Genomic DNA, 26698 nt, shown 5'->3' with positions numbered 1-26698 from the left:
TCCTTCACGTCGCCAATTAAATTTCGGTATAATTAAAACAGATCAAAACTACATTAAAACAAAAAATTCCGTTTAACCAGTTATGGTTCAATCCGCGTCAGCGTTTGTCTTTGTTCATTGTAAACGAATGATTAATATTGATGACGCTAAGATTTAGAGATTTCTAGTTGACAGTATGTCGTGAAATGTTCGGTGGTCACATGGCTTGTAATTTATGAAGGCTTTGAATGTGAGAAGCGTAAATCATATTACAAATTGAGACATATAGGTAAAATTCTTTAATAAAATTTACTCTCGTGATAAAAGCTCTGTGTAGAATTTTTAACTTTCCCATTATTTAATTTGGCACTAGGATATTTATGTGCGATATTATTAGTTTTTGTTAAATATAGTCTCCAGGATCAGTTTTCACAAGGTTTTTTTTAAATAAATTTAAAATACATTTACATTACGAATAAACCATTTTGGTAGAGAACAAAATACAAAATAAAATTGATATACTACTCAAATGTAGGCATAATGTTGGTGAATATGGAATAACTGAGGAATATAATAATCTGCAATACATAATGATCCACAATCGGTAAAAGTAATAATAATTTAATAATCAGTTAGGAACTGATTTGAATTTGAATTATATTAGTTCAATTCTATAGTAATGACAGCTTAAAGAACAATTGTTTTAAGTTGCAGAAGCGTCCACTTGTTCACTAATCTCGACACAAGCAACAAAAAATAATGGCAACTAGCACTGGCAAAATGAAAATTCATAAGCCTGGGAGGATAAACTAACCATACGGCTTATTTTCACAACTGAATATTGGTGAATATCTGACACAGTTTACTATTTTTATCTCATTTGATTTTAGTTGCCATCATTCTAATCTGTGGTTGCCATATGGTAGTTTAAATCTCTTCATTCTGTCATCTCGTGAAAAAAAGCCTAAAGACGTGTTCGTTTGTTCGTTATTAACTTATTAACATCCAGGAGAGCACCTGGACCAGAGAGTCTTTCGATTTGGCAACAATAGTACCTATCAGCAGCTAATATAGCAACTTAGAGTTACTCTGAACTGATATTAGTTTCTATTAGGTACAATTTTTGCCAAAACGAAAGCATCCCAGGTGCTCTAGATATTGCTCTTTGTCATCGTCATTTCAGCTGTTACGATTAGAAGAGGACAGCAACAAGCTCAAGCTAAGGTGTTTTCGTTTTGACAAAGATAGAATCTATTAGTCGTTGCCACGAATTGTATATCAATTCTTGGGCTATTGCAGCTATTGGAAACTCCGAGCAAAAAAACTGTGATCGTCAGTTAAAAATATTGCAGTTCTTGTCACTCAAGGTTCCACCTTGGAGAAACTCAACAATCTCTGTTTCCAACGTCCATGGATGACGTTTTTCCCGCGATTGTCCATTTGTTTTGAAGCTCTGGGATTCAGTTAAGTTTCTGAGGTTATGTTGTAACAATTTTTTTTAAATGTTCTACAAAAATGGGTAATGAGGGAAACCTTTTGTGCTCCTTATGCCTTTGTCCGATTTGGGATAAAAACGCTGAAGAAATAGGGGACACTACAAAAGAAATCTTTGATGTCATTTTCGTAAATAAGGTACGCACTTTCCTCCTTTCAGTTTTTGTTTGTTATTCGATAAACTGATTCCTACATTTTTCTTGCTCCCTTAATCTAGAAGTAGACGGTGATGAGGAGAGAAAAGTATTAGGCTTCTATGTAAATAATTCATCTGACTAAATTATTTCTACATTATGTACATAGTATTTGTACTAAACAAATTTTGCCACATTCAAACTGTAGTTTAAAACTCTCACCGTGCAAAATCAGTCCAAATTTGTACAGTACGTACCTCATTGGACTATCATAATCGTGTAGCATCTTTTGTGTAGCCTATGCAATCAAAAGTTAGGTTATGTTTATAACATAAACATATAATAAATTATAAGTAGCTTGGTAAATAAATACGAGTTCTGCTGGAAATGAACACATATCAACATTTTAATGGTCATGATTTTGAGACGTATCTTACTTGCAGAATTTGTGGTTGGACAAGGGGCAACCAATATGCCAACTTTGTTCAAGAAAAATCCAAGACAGCTTCAGTTTTAAGTGTAATTGCATTTACACGGAGGATTTCTTAGTGCCTTTTGTATCTGCTGTAGGGGGTTCACAAATCAATTTGATGGACATATTTAAAGGGAATGTGAAAAGTGAAAAGGAAATCCGAGATAATCAAAAAGTGTGTAGACTATGTCTGCAAATAATTGCCGGACCTGTCAATTCACTTCTCGTGGAAACTGAGTTTGATTTGATTCAGAAATTTATGCCGGAAATAGTAAGTACTTACATTATTTTTCACAAAGAATCTTTTAATATATCGTGGGGTTAGAACAGAACTATCCTAAGTCCAATATTAGCGAAATTGAGTTAAGCTCATATTATCTAATCTAAACATTGAAACTATCTGCTACAGAAGTATTTTAAGTCCATGACTTGAATGTGTATAAACAGTATAACAGTATAAACTAATAAATTAGTTCATTTGGACAACGAATAATATTCATTCACAACTTTTAATATTGATTACTGAAAATTCATCAATTTGGACTTAAGCTAATTCTGTTCTAACCCCACGATATATTATGACAAAAAACGATCAAAGAGCCATGTTACCAATTGCGGTTTTTTCAAGATGATTCACAATACATCGGATCCCGTGGCCTGCGAAGCTTGTACTAAACAACTACACAATTTTGCTTCTTTTATAATCGATTGTGTAAGTGTTCACGAAAAGAAAAATAAAAGACATAAGAATGACTCCACATATATCAATAAAGGAACGTTATCGACTGATGGGTACAAAAACGTTGAAGAAAGGTCAGGAATAGAGAAATGCGATTTAAATCTGAATATTAAGAATGAAGATTGTAGGGAAGAAAATCAATATATACCGGCAATTAACGATTCCAATTTTTATATCAAAAATGCAGGAGTCATGACTCATACAGGACAGTATTATAATAGAAGGTAAGGAATTTATTATAAAATGTTATATAAAGTTAAATTCCGTTACATGCCACTACAATTTAATATATTATTACACCACTGTTTCCTCGTAAATAATAAAATAATATATCGGTGTAAACTAGAATAAATGAAAAATTCCAGTTATTAATAAGCTTGGTATCTCGATGTAAATATTTTTATTTAAAATCATTTCAAATATTTAAAATTGCCATATTGTACATGTATATATATTTTTCTGCATTAAGGGTATTTGTGGGTATAATTAAATCGTCCCAATCCATCAATATAAATGTGAGATAGCCAAGTGATGCAGCACTTTTCTGGTCGCCCCGTTGCTGAGTACAGTCCCTTGTCTGACATCATCGATTTCTGTTGCTACGTCATCACGTTTTTCCTTAATACTTAGTTGCAAAATAAATTATTTGTAGTGTTACTTAGTGTGAATTTATTATTTTTTTTTTTTGTTTAAAATACGTAAATCATGTGAACTGGTAAAACAACGAGAAAATAATTGTTAATTTAGTTCTAAAGAAATGAAATGACGTTCGCGTCAATCCGTCAAATCGGTTGTGTTTGTCGAATTCCTATTAGTCAAAATTCAAACTGTAGCCCTGTTATGAATGGGGCGTGATTTGGACTATTCTATCAACAAAAATAACACTATTTTTAACCGAACTTTATTTAATAAATATGAAGTTATACAATACCTAATTTTCTAAATATTCTATAAAGCCAAAAAATATACAGGGTGGGCCTTTAGTGAGAGAAAATAAAATAACTGCATTGTTATTCATAATACAGAAAAAAAGTTGTACAGAATAAAAAAACCTAAATGACAAAATTAATTTGAAACAGTGCGATGAGTAAAAACGGGACACGCCAAATATTACATTTTTTAAATGGAATACCCTGTATATTTTTAAACATATGGATTTCTGAGAAAATTCTGTATATGGCAATATAAACAGTCTAACATTTTAGTGCGGGGTTGCCAAGTTATGTAGAAAATTTTTCGAATTTTGGTAAAAACATGACTCCGAAGAAGTTGTATTAACTTTCAGCCACTAACACTTGGAGCAAAGATATTTGATAGCGTTATAGGCAAATGTTAGGCAAAGACTCCTATTTTAGCTAATAGCGATATTTTAAACAGGGCATTTTTTATAATACGATCATTTTAAGAAAGTTCAAACTTGATTTTCTAAAATTTTTCAAATGGAACACCCTGTATCTTATTGTTCTATTTTATTCACATATCAGCCCACTTCAACTTTCATTAAGTATGTTCTACACCTAAAGTTGTTAATTTTTAAGATATAGGAACATTTCTGGAAAAGCCCAATCTTTATTATTTTCGGTCGCAACAAATGGCTTTGGAAAAAACTGTCACATTGGGTCAACTTGTTAGTTCATAATTTATCATTCCATTTTGAGTTAATTTTATAAGTTAATATTTATTTGTGGTATCCTATAAAATAATAAAAATTAAGTTTTTTCAGAAAAAAATCTTAAAAATTAACAATTTTAGATATAGAACATGCTTAATAAAAGTTTAATTTGAAAAATTTTAGAAAATCAAGTTTAAACTTTCTTAAAATGATTGTATTGTAAAAAATGCCCTATATAAAATATAGATATTAGCTAATATAGGAGTTTTTGTCTAACATTTGCCTATAACTCTGTCTAATTATTTTGTTCCAAGTGTTAGTAGCTGAAAGTTAATACAACTTCTTCGAGGTAATGTTTTTTCCAAAATTCGAAGAATTTTGTACATAACTTGGCAACCCCACACTAAAATGATAAACCGTTTATATTGCTACATATAGAAATGTCTCAGAAATCCATATGTTTAAAAATATACAGGGTGTTCCATTTAAAAAATGTAATATTTGGCGTGTCCCGTTTTTACTCATCGCCATGTATGTTTCAAATTAATTTTGTAGTTTATGTTTCTTGATTCTGTATAACTTTTTGTCTGTATTACGAGTAACAAAGGAGTTATTTTACTTTCTCACACTAATGGCCCACCCTGTATGTATGGTGGAATTTTTTGTGTGGAGAACTCCACGATAGTTAAACAGTCAACATTACTGATTTTTGATCGACTTTGACATGGTTTTTTTGGTTTCATCATTAGAAAAATCCCATCCCAAAACATGTTGGATCGTTTGCATGGAGTCCAAGTTAGCTCGTTCAAACATGTCTTCAGCAACATGTTTGCAATGCTCTTACAATTAGAAAATTCAGCTTTTGGAAACGGAAGTGCTGCGACGGGTTTCGCACCCAAAACATCAAGTAAAATGGTGCGAACTGATTCGTGAGACATGTTTAGTTCATATGCCAGCTCTCTCAAACGATAATAACGGTTTGCAAGCACCATTTCCTTCATTTTATCATGAACTTTCGATCAATTAAATTTGTAAATGACCAATTCCGGATACTTTTTTGTCAATGTATATTTAATCAGAAGCGAGTATTTTTGGATACATTATTTGGAATTAAAGTTTGTTTCAGCATTTTGATTCCATCCTGTATAAGGTGTCCCATTTAAAAGTATGAATTTTTTGTGTTATATCTGAAAAGCAAAATGTTTAGAAAAAATATCACGTATTCCACTTGATCTAAGCAAAAAGTATATAAAAAAACCTCTGCAGAAATTTTAAAAATTATCTAATATGCTGTCTACTATAAGCCCTCTTATATCCTATGAATCTTGCTTAATACACGACGCACGTCAAAAATCTTTATATGTTTTTTGTTGCATTTTTTGAGGCCTTTATGCTCGTAAATGCAAATTTGAGATCCATGGCCAACTTTGTGAGTAGTCATAAAAAAAACGGAAAAGTACCGAAAGTTTAGGGTCGTCTAACTTTTTTATTTTAAGAGATAGAGAAAACTTATTTTAATCAAATTTCATGGCAAAATTGATACCTTTCACCTAGTGTAAACAGATTTTTAAAATATCGTATGTAATTTGCTGCGCCCTCTAGTGGCAGAGCTGGGTAATTACTTGTAATTTAAAAATTGTTACAATTACAAATTACTTTTTTAAAAAAGGAACTAATTACAATTACAAAGTATATTCTTTAAAAAAGGAATTATATTAATTTAATTACAGTTACATGGAAAATGGATTTAGCAATTACTTTTCTAATTACTTTTCTAATTACTTTTATGATAAAGTAAATTATAGTGACCAAACAGAGAAAAAGGAAAAAGTTAAGTTACAAATTTTAATTAAAAGTGTTGTGTAATATTGCGTTTTATTATTTATTAGAATTGATACTAAAATGAAAAGATTATTTTTATTCATTTTCTGATATAGAATTTTTATATTTTTATTCCTAATCTAATAATTTAAACTAGTTCAGTTCATACTATAATTTTATATTATTGGTCAGGTAATTAATTCAACCCGATGCTCTTTTTTTTGGTTGATAGTACATTTGCAAAATATAGAATACAGTAGTTTTGGGTAGACTTGAAAGCAATAATCATTATTAAAAAAATTACGAATCCAACAAGTACGAATGAAAGGCTGAGTAACCGAACCAGAAGTTTTCTCAACTCAAAATAAGAGCAGTAACACATAGATACATAATATATATTTTTATAAAACTTGATGCTATAGACAACATATTTTTACTTCGTATATTTTCTAAATTAATAATAATTATAATAAAATAAAATGTACTATGTTAATTCTGAGGTTAATTCACCAAATCACTTTTTATTGTTCACGCGGCACAAGGCTTTCCTCAAACGAAATAATAGAAGTCTGCAAGTCTGTACGCAATTACGCAATACGCATGATCTTAAAAGTAATTATAATTATTAGAAAAAGTAATTGTAATTGGAAAAAGTATTTGTACTTATAGAAGTAATTTGTAATTCGATAGTTCAAATAATATAATTACAAATTACAATTCCTATAACAATTTTGCTGCAATTACAATTCCAAATTACTTTAATAAAAAAAAGTATTTAAATACAATTACAATTACAGGAAAAAAAAGGGAATTGTAATTGCTAATTACTTTTTCACCAGGAATTACCCAGCTCTGCTACGTGGGCAAAAAAAAATTGTTATCGAAGCAGGCTGTGGCTACAAAAAATTGCTTGTTTTTTCCTCTTTAATGTGATATACTACATGTTACCTGTATCTTTTATATTTATTAAGTTTTTTATAATTTTGGTATAAAAAATGTAAACATTTTTGTGTTAACGTAGAAATTGTTGTAAACAAGTGTCAACTACAAAAAATTTAATAAATATAATGTACTTCTTTTAAGCAAAATACACACATTATTATAATATTGGTTTTTTACTTTAGAGAAAACCGAGTCTTCAATATTGTTCTTGTACAGACAAAGTAATCTACGCTAAATGTAGCATGCTATGAAAAGAAATGCGTTATCCCAGTAATGTCATCATTTAAAAAATTGTTTATTGTTATAGTTTATACATAACTGTTGGTTTGGAAATTGTTACAGTTAACTGTGATTTGAAAAACTAAAATTATGAATAATAATATTTTCACATATTGAGTGTTATATGTTTGTATCGTACTATCAATGCAATTTCAATTCTATTCAAGCACTTGCGGAATGTAGAAAACCTTCGTTAATAAAATCAGCTGTAATAAGAAATTTTCTTTATCTCTTAGAATTAAAAAGTTAGATGGCTTTAAACTTTCGGTACTTTTCTGTTTTTTTTTTATGATTTCTCGTAAAGTTGGCCATGGATCTCAAATTTGTTTTTACAAGCAACAAGGCCTCAAAAAATGCAACAAAGAACATATAAAGATTTTTGAAGTGCATCGTGTATTAAGTGAGATGCATAGGAGTGGCCCTCTTATAGTGGACAGCCTGTATATCTTAAATGAATTAGAATAAAATAAGTTACCAAAAATTATTATTTAACGAAATAGTAGAATTAACATTGAAACCTGCTAATTTGCTAGTTTCATAGTTGTTAAGTCTAAAATAGGAGAAAAAAACTAAAATATGATAAATGTTTCAGTCTATACCCCTTACCCTTATCACTGCCGATGCCTCAAGATGATAAGGACAGCATGAACCCATCGGTCTTCCAACACCGCTACAACGGAGAATATAAGCAAAAAGAAAGCGACGACGATAAATCCAGCGTACTGTACGATATGGACTTGCACATTGTGAAAACCGAAAAACTAAACCACAAACAACCGGAAGCAGAAATATGCAAAAGCAAATACCGGAATTGCATTAAAAAATTCCAGGATGCATCCAGGGCCAAATCGTACAAGTGCCAACACTGCTCCTACCACACGAAATACCTCAGCGCCCTCAAATCCCACTCCCTGAACCACACGTACCCGTCCAAAATGGAACTTTACGCCTGCGAGGAGTGCGACTACAAAACCAAACACCGGACCGCCCTCAAGTCGCACATGCTGAACCACGCGCACCCCTCGGAGATCGAATTTTACAGCTGCGACGAGTGCGACTATAAAACGAAACACCGCAACGCCCTCAAATCCCATAAGCTGAACCACGCGCACCCCTCGGAAATCGAACTGTACAGCTGCGACAAGTGCGACTACAAAACCAAGTACCGGAACGCCCTGAAATCGCACCAACTGAACCACAAGCCCCCCTCGGAGATCGAGATGCGCAAATGCAACCAGTGCTCGTACGAAACGAAGCACAGAACGGCGCTCGTGCTGCACATGCTCAAGCACAAAAGTCCGGGGGAGATACAGATGTATAGGTGTGATAAGTGCAAGTTCCAGACGAAGTTCAAACATGCGTTGAAGCCGCACAAGCTGAAACATAAGGGCGATACGTAGGCGCGTTGTTGGAGTTCGTTATAACGGGACGTACGTTGGAAACTGACTTTAAAGATGTGTCATTTTGTTAAGATGTAACCGTTTATGTTATGTAACAAATGAGCAAAATGATTATTTGACGGACGAACCTGTTTTTTGGAATATCCAGGACAGACCGACAAAGCGTTTTCTGTACGAGTTATATGCAGGAATCTCCTCTGTGAATGTGGCATTTCCCGGACCACTTTTGTTTCTCAAAACAATAATCTTTAGGAGTGTGAAAAATTGTTTATTCAATCACTTAAATCTTTACGTCGCTACTCAGAACGGGCGATGGCAAACGATATTATTTATTTCATTGTGCCTAATATTTTTGTATACTGACTTCATCCGCATAAAAAAGTAAAAAGTGTAATTTTTCACGAATAAGGTAATTTACATACCCTTCTCCCGCATAATCTACGACGGTTATGGGGACGTTGGGAATTTTGTAAATTGTTAACCTCTTAACGGGTTATAAGTGATATATGCAAATTTATAATCGCTTTTTAATGGTTATGACACACATTCGTTGCCAAATTTTTATAGGGGCGTTTCATGAATAATACGAATACATTCATTTGCCTTTCGGTCATATTCACATCCCAACCTTAGAACTACAATCCGACATATAATCCATATTTATAAAATAGCCTCTATCAAAAGCAGTTGGTTTTTGTCATTGAGATGAGATGTAACATGTTTAAAAGGAGGCGTTTGTCGATCAATTGAGACTTGAATTTGAGTGAAAATCCTGATTATTTAAAAAATTTTGCTAAAACTATTTACTTTTGAATTTTACACTTTTTGCACAGGTATAAATTCGCAATTCATACGACATACGTCATTACATTACAGCATTGAGAATAATGACATATAGCAGTTAAGAGGTTAAAAATATGGAGCGGTTTAAACTACAATAATAAATTAATTAATATTTCGTTAAAACACTTCCCATTATGAAATATTCCAGCGAATTCTCGAAATACAAGGTAATTCGCAAATAAATCGACGCAAGGCAGGTGTTTGTAGGGGATATGTTTTAATTCAATTATCGGTGTATACCAAGTTGCTTTGTTTAACGATTTGCGTTAAAGTTGGCAAAAAAAGAATTAAGATTAAAAGATGTAACTGAATGTTACATCTGCTGGATGGTGCTACTAACAAAGAGCAACCTGTATTGTGGGTACCACGGGCATAGCTCAAGGCTGAGGCCTCAAAAAAAAAAACACTGGTTTTGGATGATGGGGGCAGGAGGGCTGCCTACGCCCATGACGACCAGTGTTGCCACTATACGAGCAAAAGTAACATTAAATGATGATTTTACTAGATGTTACTTTACAATTCAAAGCTGGTTGGGGTAAATTGCATTTACAGAACTGAGAAAAATACCCATATCCTCAAGCAAATGCGCTCATATTTTTTTTTGGCGACGCCTACAATTCAATTATTATTTTTATCATAAACAGCTTTTTTCGAGTTCTCTCTATCTTGAAATTTTGTTTTATTTCCAAAATTTTTGGACACATTTCCAATATAGATCTGATTTGTCAAAAAAATTAATTTTTTTGCCAATAAAAATAAAATTAAGTTGGGAAATTTGTAATTCTCTTTTATGAACAATTTTAGAAATGGTGACCATTTTCAGCGACAGATAATTCAATTAAAAAAAATAGAAAAATAAATTATATGCGGTAGGGGTTTCGTAGGGAATTGATCTAATTTAATGCTATTCAAATAAACGCAATCACAGAAAATGATTTTTCGGATTGTTATGCCGTGAGCTGTGTATGTCGTACTTCTTTAGTTAGGAATCTTTGACCTGCTCTTGTCCTTGTTCTAGGTTCTGTGGGGGTTTTTTGTTGATTCTAAGGCCGCTTTATATAATGGCATTCCTCCAAGACATTCCACAATGGCCTCTGTAATTGATCGCATCGAATGCTTTCAAACGTTTTGCTATTCTTCGTAGGCGGCATCTTCACTGCACTGCAAAAGCTATAAAAGTTTCTGTATTCTTCAAATTTATTTTGTTCGTACTATCAAATAGATCATATTTTTGATAATTGTATCAGATTTGTATCAAAAATGAAAACCATTAGTATTACAAAAAACTACAAAGAGAAAAAATTCAAGAAAACCCTCATTTTGATAACAAAATAAAACTGCAAAAATAAATAGGCATATATTTAATCAGGGATTGGTTTTTTCTCACATTTCTGTAAATGCAGTTACTTCAGCTCCTATGTCAGAAAGTAACATCTATACACAAGCACTAACATCCCAGATTTTGTTCAAATCGGACAAAACATTTTAGTTATTTGGACTAAAGTTTTTTCCGACTTTGGCGGCATCTAGCAGCTAAAAGAAGCAACTTGGTATAGAGGCAAGCCATATTGAGGATCTACACCTGCCCTGGACGGTTCTTTTATGAGTCGTCATGTATTAATAAACTGAAAAAGCCTTTTATCCTATAATTCATTTTTTATAAACACAATTTGTTTTTTAGGCATAAGGCCCTACAGATTATACGGTGAAGTGAGATTTTCCATATTTTCCACTGTTTTTAAGATGTGAAAGTTAACATTCTTTCTTATGGACACTATATTTATCTTTCATATAGTATAATTGAATTAAAATAAAAAAAATACGAATTCGGCTATGCATCTCATATTTTTATAAAATTTCATGTTCAGCGAGAACAGGATTAGATAATCCACTTTTATTTTATGGACACAATATTAGTTTGTCTTATAACGAATTCATAGTGCATACATCTCAAAAAACAGTGATTATAGGGCATGTACAATGTTATATTACTTGACGAGCGAATTATTAGTGGTCTTTCGGAGAGTTTGTTCAAGAGTTGTAGGTAACTAAAATTCTACCGAAGTGTGTTGGTGTTTTTTTGTATAGTCATTGTGATATATCTGTGTAAGAAATTATTATTTTTTTTTAACTAGAGAACTACAATTTTAGTGTAGATGCAATAATAAAAAATACAGTATATTTTGTGGTATTATTTAAGCGTTCAAATAAATGTCTTATTATCAAACTAAATTGTTAAATATTTGATTTCAACGCTTCCGAAATGAATAAAATAAATGTTTTTATCAAGTATTTTGTAATACATATTTTCAAGTAAAAATATTATGACGGCCTTCGTAATTTCATAATCAATATGCATCTGTCCTGCCCCATGTAGAATACTTTTATTTTAAAATTATGTAACACTATCAACTGTTACTGTCAAAATTATCGCTCGTCCAAACGTTTTGTTGGAGCTCCTATAATAACACACGTCATTCGTTAATTGAAAAATAAAAACGTGTTAAAATTGTAAAGGTAGTCACAAAAAACCCTCAAAATTGGTCTTAAATTGAAAACAATTATAAATTAACCAATTTTTTTAAATCAATTTATTGGGTTAAAAATTGGTAAACGTAAAACGGGTTTTAGGATATTTATTTAAAAAAAAAAATAACATTAATTTTAAAATTAACTAACTTGGAATCAAAACAACTAAAAGAAGAAACAAAAAATGACTTATTCCCGAATATTGTGAAAATAAAAAGAAATTGTACAAATCAAGAGCTCGGCGAGGAAAAAATCATCCCCAAGGTTTGGACACCCCTTTCGCCGCCATACACAATCGGGCTAACAATCCAGACATCTGTACGAGAGTGCAAAGGCCCTCGGAGATTTTTTGGTGGGTCAGACCTATTTCCTGAAGTAAAATGAGTGCATCTCAATTAATTATGACTAAACGTTGAATTTAATTAAAACATGAGATAAGAGATGTCATATTACAAATGTCTTTTCTTTACCTTGATAAACGCCAGCTTCAAAGGTTCCTCCATATCCATGTTTTTACAGACCCTGAAAATGTTCTTTATGATGTCCTCGGCCGCGTACCCCAGGTTCCATAAATGCTCTACGTACTGTTCAAATGGTTAATCAAAATTGCATAACTACTTTTTTTGTTTATGTTTCATGGGAATGTCACAAAATAATATAATACAAAAATGATAATGTATTTACTGAAAATGTAAATGCTGTAAACTTTTGTTGTACAATATGTAGAGTCCCAAAATTCAAGTAAAAAGTAATTTTAAAAGAAAACAGGATTTTAATTAAAAATTGTAAATTTTTTAACGAGACACAGTATACAATGGAATAGCATATACCGGTCTGGCCAGGTAACTCTTTCGCATAGACTAAGTAAATTACACGCATCTCCCCTATCAACTTCGGGTGGAAGGGGTCGGACATGACATATCATCAAGGCTCCGACTCGGACTCTCATAATTGGTTGAGTGTGGGAGCGCACGTGCCCCGTTGCATTTTTTGTGAACCGACCGAATACCTAATGCGCTTTGCTGTTTGTTTAGTTTTATTTTTATTATTATTCCACTCACACATTAGACTAGTGCTTAAGCCTTCAAAAATAGTAAAGTGAAAAAAAATTATAGTAGAATGGAACCCATTGGGAAAGGAAGAGAATATAACAGAAATGAAAAGAAAAATAATTTACGGGCGATCTGAGGTCGGGAAGAGGAAGGGGGTGAGTTTTTAAGGGTAAAAAACGGTTTATCTTGATTTCCGGAAAAACTACAAGTCTTATGGAAAAAAGTTAAATGGCAAAGTTGTAGGTAATAAAAAGATCTACAACTTTTGTATTTACACTTTTTTCACATAACCTCAAAATTTATGTGAAAAATTCAAATAACCAAGTTTTTGGTTTTTTATTTTTATCTTTTACAAAAAAATTTTTTTTTCACGAAATTTGGTGAAAACTTACCTATTTATGTCCCAAACACGCTGTAATTTTTTTGATTTGAAATATTTATTTTTTCACCTTATTTTTACTTAATATCGAAAAAGCACCCTAATTTTCAATCGAAAATTCTCACGTCAAAATATCTGCTTTTTTAAAAACGTCGGTGGGCTTTTTCTTCGTTGAAATCTCTACTTTCTGATGGTGTAAAAAAAAATATACATTACTATGGTAAGTTTTCTCAGGAAATGCAAAGAAACGAAAGAAGATTCTACAACTTTCTCAAAATATTGTAGATGTCTTATTAAATATTAACTTTATTAACTTATTTGGTTGTTAATTATAATAGTATATTTCGACTTGTAATTTTTTTGTTTATCAATGTAACATGGAATCTTACGTTTTTCGAGTAATTAAAGTGTAAATTTTAATAAATAGCTCAAAATTGTACATAATGATTAGAAAAAAATTTTCGGATTCTAGTTCGTTTCTTTGCATTTCCTGAGAAAACTTACCATAGTAATGTATATATTTTTTTACACCATCAGAAAGTAGAGATTTCAACGAAGAAAAAGCCCACCGACGTTTTTAAAAAAGCAGATATTTTGACGTGAGAATTTTCGATTGAAAATTAGGGTGCTTTTTCGATATTAAGTAAAAATAAGGTGAAAAAATAAATATTTCAAATCAAAAAAATTACAGCGTGTTTGGGACATAAATAGGTAAGTTTTCACCAAATTTCGTGAAAAAAAATTTTTTTTGTAAAAGATAAAAATAAAAAACCAAAAACTTGGTTATTTGAATTTTTCACAGAAATTTTGAGGTTATGTGAATAAAGTGCAAATACTAAAGTTGTAGATCTTTTTATTACCTACAACTTTGCCATTTAACTTTTTTCCATAAGACTTGTAGTTTTTCCGGAAATGAAGGGAAACCGTTTTTTACCCTTAAAAACTCACCCCCTTCCCGACCTCAGATCGCCCGTAAATTATTTTTCCTTTCATTTCTGTTATATTCTCTTTCTTTTCCAATGGGTTTCATCCTACTATAATTTTTTTTGGTTTAAAAAATTATCGACCCTGGTCTACATTTAGTAGGAAGTAGACGGAATATTACAAAATAAAAATGGTGTACAGTGTTGAACAATAAATTAATATTATTTAATGGTATTGTCGTGCAGAAAGTGCAGAGGAAGTCGATTGGTTGGTCGATTTATATTTCCATACCTGGACGAACCAGTCCCCACCGCTAGAACTGGTTTGAATATGTTTCATAAGATTGAGGAGTGTGGATGTGTTAATTGGTGTACGAAATGTAGCAATCAGGAACCTCGTCAAATTCCTGAAGCAAGGAGAGAAAAAGAGGTTAATGCCTGCGCTTTTGTGGAAGTAAGTCAGCCGTGTTCTTCCTCCCAACTTTCCGAAGAACTTAACATTCCAAGTCGTACAGTTCGTCGCATCTTACAAAAGAATGGTTGTTACAAAGCCTATAAAATGCAAACTTCTCAAGAAATTATTCCTGGTGATTAAATAAGGCGTATGGAGTTTTGTGAATCCATTAGGGAAAAAATAGATGAAAATAATGAATTTGCTAGACAGATTTTATTTACAAACGAATCATCTTTTCCCTACTTGGCCGTCATAATCCTTCAGTGGTCCAATATTGGTCCCCGGAAAACAATCATTTGAGTATACCTTTAAGAATGCAGTACCCTCAAAAGGTAAATGTTTGGGCTGGCATTTTAGGCGATAATATTGTGGGTCCCTTTTTTATTGATGGTAACTTAAATGCTGAGAGATATTTACATTTAATACAAAACAGTGTTGTACCAGCTGTACGAAACTGGGTTGTAAATTTTGAGGAAATTTGGTTTCAGCAAGACGGATGTCCTGCACACAACGCAAGGCCAGTTCAGGATTATTTGGAACAAACTTTTCCTGAAAGGTTTATTTCCACAAGAGGTATCATACCTTGGCCTCCTCGATCTCCAGATCTGACACCCTGCGACTTCTTTTTATGGAGTCATTTAACGCAACTTCTATACAAACATCGACAAGAGCCGCAAATTTGGACGAATTACGGCTTAAAATTAGAAACATTTTAGGATCAGTTACTCCTGAAATTTTGTCAAATCGTACCCCGGCAAAAAAGAGTCAAAAGTCAAAAAACCCCCTTAATGAGTTAAATATGCAGCAAGATTTAAAATGAGTAGTTCCTTCTTCCACAAAAGCGTCATATTTTTATTTGAACTATTACTCGCTAGATGGCAGAAGTGACACTTGTATTTTGTGATAGGTTGTCAGTTGTGCATTCAAAAACAGTGTTACATTTCGACTTGCAGCAGCAGGTATGTTGCCAGTTATTAAAGTTTCTTGGAGAAAAATGTCATATTTCGTATCATGACAGTTTTTGCAATCAATCAACCAAATCAATCAATGCAATCAAAATTAAAGAAAACAAAAAAAAAGATCTGAATTTAATAGAACATAACCATATTCATAAATATTATTTGCCGTTTTATAATGCCTTATAATAATAAAGAAATAAACATGTTTTCTACTTTATTTTTGTATATTATTTATTTATTGTGTATTATATACTGTGTCTGATTTTTAAAAGAATTAATATGTTATTCTAAAAAAGTGTCACAACTTGAACCATTTTCCTTTTTCAACCAAAAATGAACACAAACCGATCTTGCTCACAAGTCTAGTATATTCTAACATAATATGTATTATATCTACATTTAAAATAAAGCGACGTATACTTTATATTTTGTTATTGTTACGAAAAATTGAGACCAAGAGTTAATTAAATACTTTAACAGTTTTTCTCAAAACCATTTTTTTTGAGTTGACTCCTTTCTAGCGGAGGTGCGAAATGTTCGTCAATAATTTTACGACAGAAAAAGCTCAAGCAGGTGGTTTGTTGAAACACCTTATTAGTTAATAATAAGCTTTTATTTAATACGCATATGAAAAGAATTAATTATTTTGCTTAAGAATTACCACTCATTTTATTTTAGAATACCGTTTTAGTTTTTACTAAAGGTTATAAATAATTTGTAATAAAGTTGAAATGCTTTAGAATAGTCCCAAAACCTCTTATCATTCTTGTAAAAAAATATCGTGCAAATAGGGTAATTACTGTACATATGGCAACAGTGCTGTCAATTCCAGGCCGTAGCTTACACTCTTTATGCCATCGCAATAAATCAAAAACGTAATTATGGTATAGTATTCTATCTTCCGTATGTACGTATCTTAGACGTACGTTGTTCCCAAATTCCTAATGCAAGACGGAGACAATAAACCAATAGTGAAAGAGAGCTTAGAACATGGCACAAAGTTATACAAATGATATGGGGGCGGAGTCAGAATTATTAGGGGAGATTGGTGAAATATTTATATAATTTACTAACTTTGTATCGGAATTAAAAATATGACCAGACCTGTATAGCATGTTGGGTAAATGCCTTCCACGACTTTGTTAGCACATATGCACTCTTTTGTCTAAATTTTCCATGAGCCTTTTGCATAAATGTAATTTTCACACTGAAATAGTGCAGCACCCTCTAGATTAACAATTCTGTTCTGTTTCAGTCCCTTAATCGAGGGTTATTCTTAATAATTTTGATTATTCTGCTAGCAATGTCAGTCGTCATAGTTACTAAATATGTCAATTATCATATTTTGAGTCCAGCAATCTGTGATCTTACATTGTGCGCATACTTACATGACCCTGTATATTACAATTAAATTTTATGAAAAAAAAAGTGCTACGACATTACCTTATAAGCTTTCCTAATGTCGCCATTGATACAGCTCAGCAGCATATCCTTGATCAGTACGGGGTGCGGTTCGTCGCACACCTTGAAGACGTTCTCGGAATTCACCTCGCCGAAGCCGTTGTGGGTGGATTGAAGGTTGTTCAGCGCCTGACGCATATCCCCTTGCGCTGTGAAAACTATGGCCTCTAAGCCGTCTTCCGTATATGAAACCTACGACAAATTCTTGCGTTTGTACCAGTTTAATTACACTGGAGTTCAGATAAATTTCAGTCATCATCGCAAGTTTACTTTTCTAAACAAGGCATTTATTCAACGAAAAAAGTGTGTACCAATAAATGTTTCTCCAATAGGCAAAAATACTATTATTTGAATAGAATAAAAGTCGAGACGAATTAAAATTACTTCAACCGATGATGATACATTGAAAACGAAAGGTTAAAACACCAGAAAAAAATAAAACAGAAAATTGGTTTTCCCAAAAAATGCTTAAATGAAGTACTTTACATTAACAAAAAAAAACATTTTTATGGCATATATTTTCCGGAAAAGGAAGAAATATTGTATGCAACTCACGTTTTCCTTCTGGCAAATCTGAATGATCCTGGCTAGAACCTGAGCGTCCGTCAACCGGGAATATCTCAAAATAGCACATCTCGACTGTATCGGTTCTATCACTTTTTCACTATAATTACAAGCAAGCGCAAATCTTGTGGTATTACTGTAAATCTCCATCGTTCGTCTCAACGCTTGCTGCGCCCCTTCTGTCATACTGCAGAAAATTAATTTTTCTGTTTAACACATCCGATAACTGCTGACGTTTTGGTTTAATAAACTGCCAAACTCTCTTACCTATCGACTTCATCCAATATAATGATCTTGTGCCGACCTGGTGGAAGCGTAACCTTCTGCTGGGCGAACATTTTAACTTTATTTCTAACTACGTCGATACCTCTGTCATTGGAAGCGTTCAGTTCTAAAACTGCCTCTTTAAAAGCAGGTCCTAGCAATATCTTGGCGAGACAGAGAATCGTTGTGGTTTTTCCAACACCGGGAGGACCCTTCAATTGATATTTTTATACTACGTGTTAATAAGTTGTAATTTCTTACCGCTATAATTATATTAGGTACATTGCCCCGTTCTGCAAAAATCGAGAGCCTCGTGATTGTGTCCTCATTGCCCACAATGTCGTGGAAGGTGTGTGGTCTATATTTTTCTATCCTGAAAGATAATTTTAGTTTTAACTGTCTAAAATATTTGGTATGTTTTACCAAGGCAAATTGCAGGTTTTCTTTGATGTTTCTGGTTCTAATTTTTTGGATGGGCCTGGCTGGGCATCATCTACTTCCATAGTTTGAGATTCCATTTGTTTTTACACTTTATTTCATTCTACAAAATGTAATTTAATTGAAATCAGCTGAGACAAACTCATTTCCCTCCAATTTGCTAGAAATTTTGGTTATCTGCGTTATCTTGAAAACAGTGTTGAAATAATGAAATCTATTTTACCGATATAACACTTTGCTTTCGCCAAGCACTACGAATATAAAGGTGCGTTGTTTTTCAATAATTCCAAGTAAATGCATGCGTTATACAACGTTATATAATAATTCACCTGCACTGACCTTGCAGAATTGTATAGGCGGATCTTTCATCAAAAATAAAGAAATATTAATAACTACTTTCCAATAACGAAAATGGTATTAACAGCAGTTTTAGAAAGAACAATTACTTAATTACATAAATGATAATTGAAATATTTGTCATAACGATAACAACTGATTTCCCTTCCATCACATCAACTCATCATAAAAGCTAGCAACTATTAAAATCAATTATTGATAGATTGGCGCTTCACCATAAATGTGCCGATTTACTTAGAAATTATTTCAGTTTTATCATTAGTAAAATAGAAAAGTTATTACTTTATTAGAAGCTATCTGATGTATGATCTGGTGTAATGAAAATGTTGTTTAGATTTTACTCTGTCCAATGAAATTGAGATCACCCATAATCGTTTACACTTGGGGGAACGTTTTGTCATTTTTTTTTTGAATGTCGATAAAGAAGAATTCTTATGTCAATTTTAGTTCCATGGACTTCCAAGTTAGAAAACAATGAGGCTGAGAAATAACCATGTAATTAATGAAAATGAATTAAACTGTACAATTGCAAAGTTTTTAATTGGTTTTTAAACGGATTAACTACATGTTACTAATATAAATAAATATTTGTAGTAATCCTTAAAACAAAGTTAATACTTTTTTAAATCGACCAATGAAAGACTTCAGATTTAAAAACTTGAAAATCGCGTAACAACAACTGTCATAATATCCGGTTAGCGTTGTTTGTGTTTGTTTGGGCGTTCTTGGAATTTGCTTACTTGGGAAATGGCACATATTAATTTTGTAATACCAGCAAATAAAGCGGAACTTTTAAGAGATTGTAACAATTATTACGTAAGAGACGTCGTCGTACCCCAAGATGTAGTAAATCAATTAAAAAGTTAGTTTTAAGGAAGCGTGCAATTTGAGAAAGTAAAAAATGTTTTTACTTTTTAGATACCGCAATAGCGTTACGGGAGGAAGGTGCTGAGTTTATTATAAACGCATTTGACGTGTACTATTCGGTATTATATCATGGAGATGTTCTTCGAATGGACACTATCTACAAAGCTTACGAAGATTTACACAAAGGTAAGTGTTACATAAAATTGGATTATTATAGAAGCGCTATGTCTGTTTCAGCCTGTGTAGAGCTGAATAAAGCTTTGGGTTTCATTCTCGAAGACAAAGAAAGCCTAAATGACGAATTGAGAATGAAATTCCTCACTATCCTCAAAATGTCAGTGTACATTTACACTCAGATCGTTCTCCTGATTGAACATAAGCACGAAGTGAAGAACCAAGTACTGGTAAAATCGAGGAAGAAAAGCGCTAGAGATGAAGATGAACGGTTCAGCGTAAACAAGAAAGACGTGCTTCTAGTCCTCAACAACATTATCCAAAGGGAAATAAGTTTGTTTTGGGACCCTCCGATAGTGGAAGAGAATTTCATGAACTTGGTGTCGGAGGTGTGTTACAGATTCTTGCAAAATCCGTCTATAAAGGCCGAAAAGGAGGTAAGAATGGAAATATTCAGCCTGTTAGGGTTCCTCATCAAGAATTACAGTCACGGCACCGCTTTCGTCATTCGAATGGTGCAACTCATTAAAATGCACGAGCACCTGGTTCACTGTACTCCGGAAGGCATACAGCAGTTGGTGCAGAATTTTAATTGTAGGGGCGTTGTGCACGATCTTATAAGGGAGATCACAGAGTGGCAGACTGACGAGAAGTACCAGGATAGCCAGGTGAGTGGTGCGAGGGAAGCGAGGGGATCTCGATGACGAAAATTTTATTGTAGGGGGCGCGATACTGCGCTAACGCTCTGTCCTCGATGGCCGTTCTGATGCCGGATCTGATGATTCCGGAAGTGTTGTATTTGAATACATATCTTGGACATGAGGTGAGTTGAATTTAAAGATCAACAATACGACCTTGCTGCTTTTTTTAAGATTCATACATTTTTCGAGTGAGAAATTTTGTCAACTTACCTGAATTTTTGATATAAGTTAGTTTGAGGATAATTTTTTTTCAATCTACACTAAAATACATATATAAACTTTCTTTTCAGAGAAATAGATATATATTTTTCATTAAATATTAAAAAAAATCTATTTCATGGAAAGAAACTTTATAATGAACTTAAAATTTTTCTGCTTATAATTTTTTTAAATTTCTCATACCCTTTAATTTCTAGCCATCCTAACTCTGTTAATCTTAAGAGTAGATGAAAAAGTCAATATATTATTTTTATGTAAAATTTTACATTGTACAGGGTGGGCAAATAAGCGAGGTAAGCGGCTGTGTCTCAGAAACTAGTGATCGTAGAGAGCTACGGTAAAAAATTTTATGGGTAAAGTGGGCAAGGGAATTTGCTGGAAATTATTTTCAAGTTTCCAAGATGGCCGCCAGTGGGCATTTCCACCATATTGAATTACATAAAGTTACGTTTCTCACGATTTTCCCCAATGAATGTAACAAAAAAGTATTTGCGTTTTAATGTTAAATTAAAGTCGAACATTTTTTGTAAAAACAATTTTTCTCTATCTTTCGAAATAAAGTGGTGGGGGGTATTTGAATGTTGTTTNCATGGAAAGAAACTTTATAATGAACTTAAAATTTTTCTGCTTATAATTTTTTTAAATTTCTCATACCCTTTAATTTCTAACCTTCCTAACTCTGTTAATCTTAAGAGTAGAAGAATAAGTCAATAGATTATTTTTATGTAAAATTTTACATTGTACAACTTTCGCTAGAAAAGAAAACAAAAACAAACACTTTGACTAAACAACGAAGGGTATAGTTTTGAGACAAACTGTCTTAGGAGTCTTAGGACAAATGTTTGTTACATTTTTTTTTACATAATTTCACTAGCAACCCGTCCCAGCTTCGCATGGCCAAATATAAAATAGCCTATGTTACTCCGAGGAGAGGTAGCTTTCTGTAAAATCGGTTGAGTAGTTTTTGAGTTAAATCGTAACGAACAAAAAATCGATCATCTTTCATCTAATGCGACCCTAATATTAATTTTAAAATAATTCACGATATATCTATATATCTAAAGACAACAAACGAACTCAAAACTAAAAATGCAAAACCTTTAAATTTAAAACGATATAGATAACTACCGACAATGTGAAAACAAAACGAATTAAATTAAAGTACTAAAGTAATGTTCAGGACTATCAATTTTAATTAATAAGTAAGTAGTTAGGTATCTAACTACCTAAAGAAAACAAACACAAAACAAAAATGCGACTATGAAGTTTTAAATGATTCACAATAAGAAAAAAACAAACAAATTATTAAAACTCAATGAAATAAAAGTATGTTTGCAAGTATCTATGTATGTTCTGACTACCTAAAGACAACAAATTCAAAACAAAAATGTGACCTTAAAATATTGAACGCAGTTATAACTTTCCAACAACACCCAGAAAGAAAACACAGTTGTCAGTAGTCACCTCCATTTGCTCCAAGTCAGTTTATTAAAGGATCAGGCGCGTGTTATCGTTCGGCTTATTAGTTAAACAGTAGGCAAGACGGTGCGGGGGGAGGGTCGGCGATCGTATCAAGTGAAGCGAGGTGCTTGAATTTTATTCTCGCGTCCGTAATTTTCTTGCGATTACTCCTAAGATATTCATTTAAATTATATGGTGTAAAAGAGTAAAATAATGTGCATGAAATGCTTAAAGCCTCTAACTTATTTAAAATGATAAGGATTAATACCGTATTTGTGTAAATAGCTTTTACATTACCGCTTTATAATTGCCAATTTTTTAAAGTATTAAAATGGATATAGGTAGTGTGTTATCTTTAACATATAGACATATGCCATGGCAGACTTTTCTGTACGCATATATAAGATACACAATTCCACCATACATTGATACACTACATAAACTTTCGGACCCACCCGGCTCGGTCGCGAGGCGAGGAGTCACGGGGTGCCCGCGTGGCCCGGTCAAATCACGGCGACACGAAATTAATTTCGTTGTTCTTTATTTTGATTTTGCTATATCTCCTAAGGTTTTCATTTAATTTGCATGGTGTAAAAGGAAAAAATAATCTTCATGAAATGCTCAAGCCAACTAACGTATTTAAAATGATAATGATTAATACCGTATATGTGTAAATAACTTTCCAATTACCCCTTTATAATTGCCCATTTTTGAAACTATTAAAATGGATATAGTATGTTATCCTTAAGAGATAGACATATGCCATCGCGGACTTTTCTGTAGACCTATATAAGACACACAATTCCCCATACATTATTTTGTTATATCTCAGTGTTTAGGCAGCGTTTTCGTTGAAAGCTCCCAGACGGCTTATCACCTCCAGCAAATATCGTTAATGCATACAAAAACTTAACAAATTATAGACTAAAACCTTCCTCGAGAACCACTCTATCCATTGGTGAAAACAGCATGAAAATCGGTGCAGTAGTTTTTAAGTTTATCGCGAACAGACAGACAGACACGTCGGAGGACTTTGTTTCATAATATGCAGTGATGTATGTTTGAGACTTTAGATATTTTCTTAGAATTTTTTTTTTCTGAACCAAAATCGTTAAATATATTATTGATGTTAATTTTTGAGAATACTACTGTCCCTCTTCGTGATACACNAAATTAATTTCGTTGCGCATTATTTTGATTTTGCTATATCTCCTAAGGTATTCATTTAATTTGCATGGTGTAAAGGGAAAAAATAATCTTCATGAAATGCTCAAGCCAAGTAACGTTTTTAAAATGATAAGGATTAATACCGTATTTGTGTAAATAACTTTCTAATTAACGCTTTATAATTGCCCATTTTTTAAAGTATTAAAATGGATATAGTGTTATCCTTAAGAGATAGACATATGCCATCACAGACTTTTGTGTAGACACAGTATAAGACACACAATTCCACCATACATTATTTTGTTATATCACAAAGTGTTTAGGCAGCATTTTCGTTGAAAGCTCTCAGACGGCTCATTTTTTTCCGACATATCCAGCAAATATCGTTAATGTATACAAAAACTTAACAAATTACACACTAAAACCTTCCTCGAGAACCGCTCTATCCATTGGTGAAAACAGCATGAAAATCGGTGCAGTAGTTTTTGAGTTTATCGCGAACAGACAGACAGACGCGGCGGAGGACTTTGTTTTATAATATGTAGTGATGTATGTTTGAGAGTTTAGATATTTTCTTAGAATTTTTTTTTTTAACCAAGCTCGTTAAATATATTATAACTTTTGATGGTTGTAACACCCTGTATATTGCAAAAATAAAGACAGTGAGGTCACCTAGATAATTTTAATGATATACATATTTTTTTAAGTTACGGTGTATATAGAGCTATTTTCATTTAAGATATCGAAAAACTTTATTAGCAACAATTTTTAATAAATAAGATCACGTGCTTGTATCAAATTTGATGGCAATCGGTTCATATTTTACAATTCAATTATAGTTAAATAAAAAAAAATATCAAAGCTGGTGAGTTGTGTTGAAATTTGTTATACATTGTGTATCACGAAGAGGGCCCAGTAAGATTATCTCAAAAAGTAGTCAGAATTGAATTCTGAAAATTTGTATACAGGGGTTTATCAAAAAGATCTACTCAATGAAAATAGTGTCAACTTCCTCGCACATCCGGTTATATTGGAAATCATCATCAGCTCTATTATTTCAAATGGAACACTAGGTATATTTGCGTTTTTAATCTACGGCAAATTCTAGACTATTTTCATATAAGGTACTATGAGTCAAAATGTGATAGTTTTCAAGTTCAATTAATTTTCGAAAAAAATTGAGGGATGTAAATGATTTTTGAAAATAGAATAACACTGCCATTTTGCTTTATTTATTAATGAAATTTGGCATGAATAATTTAAAAGCAGTGGAATTCAATCAGTTTGTCAAATTTGCAAAAATTCATGCAGAGTGTTTAAGAACGTGTGGCGAATAATGTGACGTTAAAGTTGAATTTACTCAAATATTTCAAATGGTACACCCTACATTAATGGATGCACAATTAAATTTACTTTAAAGAATACTCTAGTTCCCTATACCCAAAGTTAACAATTCTTGTGTAAATTGGAAATTATTGATTTCAACACAGAAAAATCTACGAGTATAGTGGGTTTATTCAAATCATTGCCCTTTTTAATTTTTCTGTGTTGAAATCAATAATTTCCAATTTACCCAAGAACTGTTATCTTTGGGTATAGGGAGCTATAGTATAATTTTAAAGTAAATTTAATTGTGCATCTATTAATGTCATAATATAAGGGTGTGGGTGTACCATTTGAAATATTTGAGTAAATTCATCTTCAGCGTCACAATATTGGTCACACGTTCTTAAACACTATAAATTTTTACAAATTTGACATAAACTCGTTGAATCCCATTGCTTTAAAATTATCCATGCCAAATTTCATTAATAAATAAAGCTTATTTTATTTTCAAAAACCACTTGATTCCTTCAACTTTTTTCAAAAATTGATAACTTGAAAACTGTCACATTTTGGCCTATAGTGCCTTATATGAAATTAGTCTAGATTTTAAATGTTTAGATGTTCCATTCGAAATAACAGTTGATGATGACTTTCGGTATAACCGGAAGTGTTAAAAAGTTGACACTATTTTCATTGAATAGAACTTGTTGATAAACCCCTGTATAAAAATTTTCAGATTTCAATTTTGACTAATTTTTGAGAATACTACTGTCACTCTTCGTGATACACCCTGTATAGTCGTAAATTTATTTGTTGGATACTTTTCCTAATAAAATTTTTCAATATCTACAAAAATGGTACTTTTCCTACTTGACCGATCAAAATAACTCATTTAGAGGAGAAAAAAAAGAAAATTGTTGCCTGAACTTTTATAAGTCGAAAATGGTAAAGGGGCTTATAATAAACGAAAAAAAAAATAAATACGTGAGCAGGGGCGGCGGGTCAAACAACGAGACAGTTTTTTTATTTTTTTCTGTAAAATTGAATGGTGTAATCAGTTTTTGAATGTTTTTTAATTTAAACAAATTATCAACAATAACTGAAAAGTTCATTGTTGCAAATCATTTTTTATTTTTTTGCATTTTTGAGCATGTTTTTGAAATGTTATTACAGATTTTTTTATTTCACCAAAAAGTATATGTCAAAACGAAAAAAATTATTACCGGCAGAACTCTGTACGATGATTTTTTTAAGTAGAATTTTTCTTTGGAAAAAAAGTGTTTCACGAAACGAAAAAAATGAATATCTCAGAAACTTCTCGATTTTTTTATCTAAAAAAATTTGAGGTTACTTAAGACAGAGAAAGGTATACTTTTACCAAGTTTCGTCAAAATTAAATTATTTTTGCAGAAATTAGAAATAAAAAACGAAAAATCAGAAAAAACCTGTTTTTCGCATTTTTCTCGGAAATTTTGAGGTTCTGTTAAAAAGTGACCTCTACAAAAGTTGTAGATTTTTGCATGATCTACAACTTTTGTATTAGATACCTTTTTGTTTGATGTAAACTTTCGCCAGAAATCTCAATGATACAATCTTTCATAACTTTTCAACCACCCAAATCAACCCTCCGCCGCCCCTGCTCACGCATTTATTTTTTTTAGGTTTTTTATAAGCCCTTTTACCATTTC

General features: G+C 32.1%; 3 protein-coding genes across 3 annotated transcripts in view; 2 read left to right on the top strand and 1 right to left on the bottom strand.

The window, feature by feature from the left end:
* The first annotated feature begins 1494 nt into the window (after nt 1-1494).
* LOC108911854 (putative zinc finger protein 66) lies at nt 1495-8872 on the top strand. Its single transcript, XM_018716908.2, has 4 exons — nt 1495-1611; nt 2051-2350; nt 2708-3042; nt 8065-8872. The coding sequence occupies exons 1-4, from the start codon at nt 1495-1497 to the stop codon at nt 8870-8872; spliced, it is 1560 nt and encodes a 519-aa protein (XP_018572424.1).
* A 3463-nt stretch (nt 8873-12335) lies between these two features.
* On the bottom strand, nt 12336-18920 carry LOC108911855 (replication factor C subunit 2). Its single transcript, XM_018716909.1, has 7 exons — nt 18724-18920; nt 18562-18673; nt 18304-18512; nt 18028-18223; nt 17455-17664; nt 12715-12828; nt 12336-12614 (listed from the first exon to the last, which is right to left on the bottom strand). The coding sequence occupies exons 1-7, from the start codon at nt 18816-18818 to the stop codon at nt 12498-12500; spliced, it is 1053 nt and encodes a 350-aa protein (XP_018572425.1). The 5' UTR covers nt 18819-18920; the 3' UTR covers nt 12336-12497.
* Nucleotides 18921-19614: 694 nt separating this feature from the next.
* LOC108911850 (condensin complex subunit 1) overlaps nt 19615-26698 on the top strand; it is a 43601-nt gene continuing 36517 nt past the window's right edge. Inside the window, exons 1-4 of the mRNA XM_023455724.1 lie at nt 19615-19957; nt 20014-20148; nt 20200-20804; nt 20858-20959. Of these exons, the coding sequence (XP_023311492.1) occupies nt 19843-19957; nt 20014-20148; nt 20200-20804; nt 20858-20959 (957 nt within the window). The 5' untranslated portion in view covers nt 19615-19842. The remainder of the gene's footprint in view (nt 19958-20013; nt 20149-20199; nt 20805-20857; nt 20960-26698) is intronic.

Source organism: Anoplophora glabripennis, unplaced genomic scaffold, assembly GCF_000390285.2.
Source record: "Anoplophora glabripennis isolate ALB-LARVAE unplaced genomic scaffold, Agla_2.0 scaffold781, whole genome shotgun sequence".
Taxonomy (NCBI): Eukaryota; Metazoa; Arthropoda; class Insecta; order Coleoptera; family Cerambycidae; genus Anoplophora; species Anoplophora glabripennis.
Note: the sequence above shows the minus strand (reverse complement) of the source record. Positions and strands in the feature narration are given on the sequence as shown.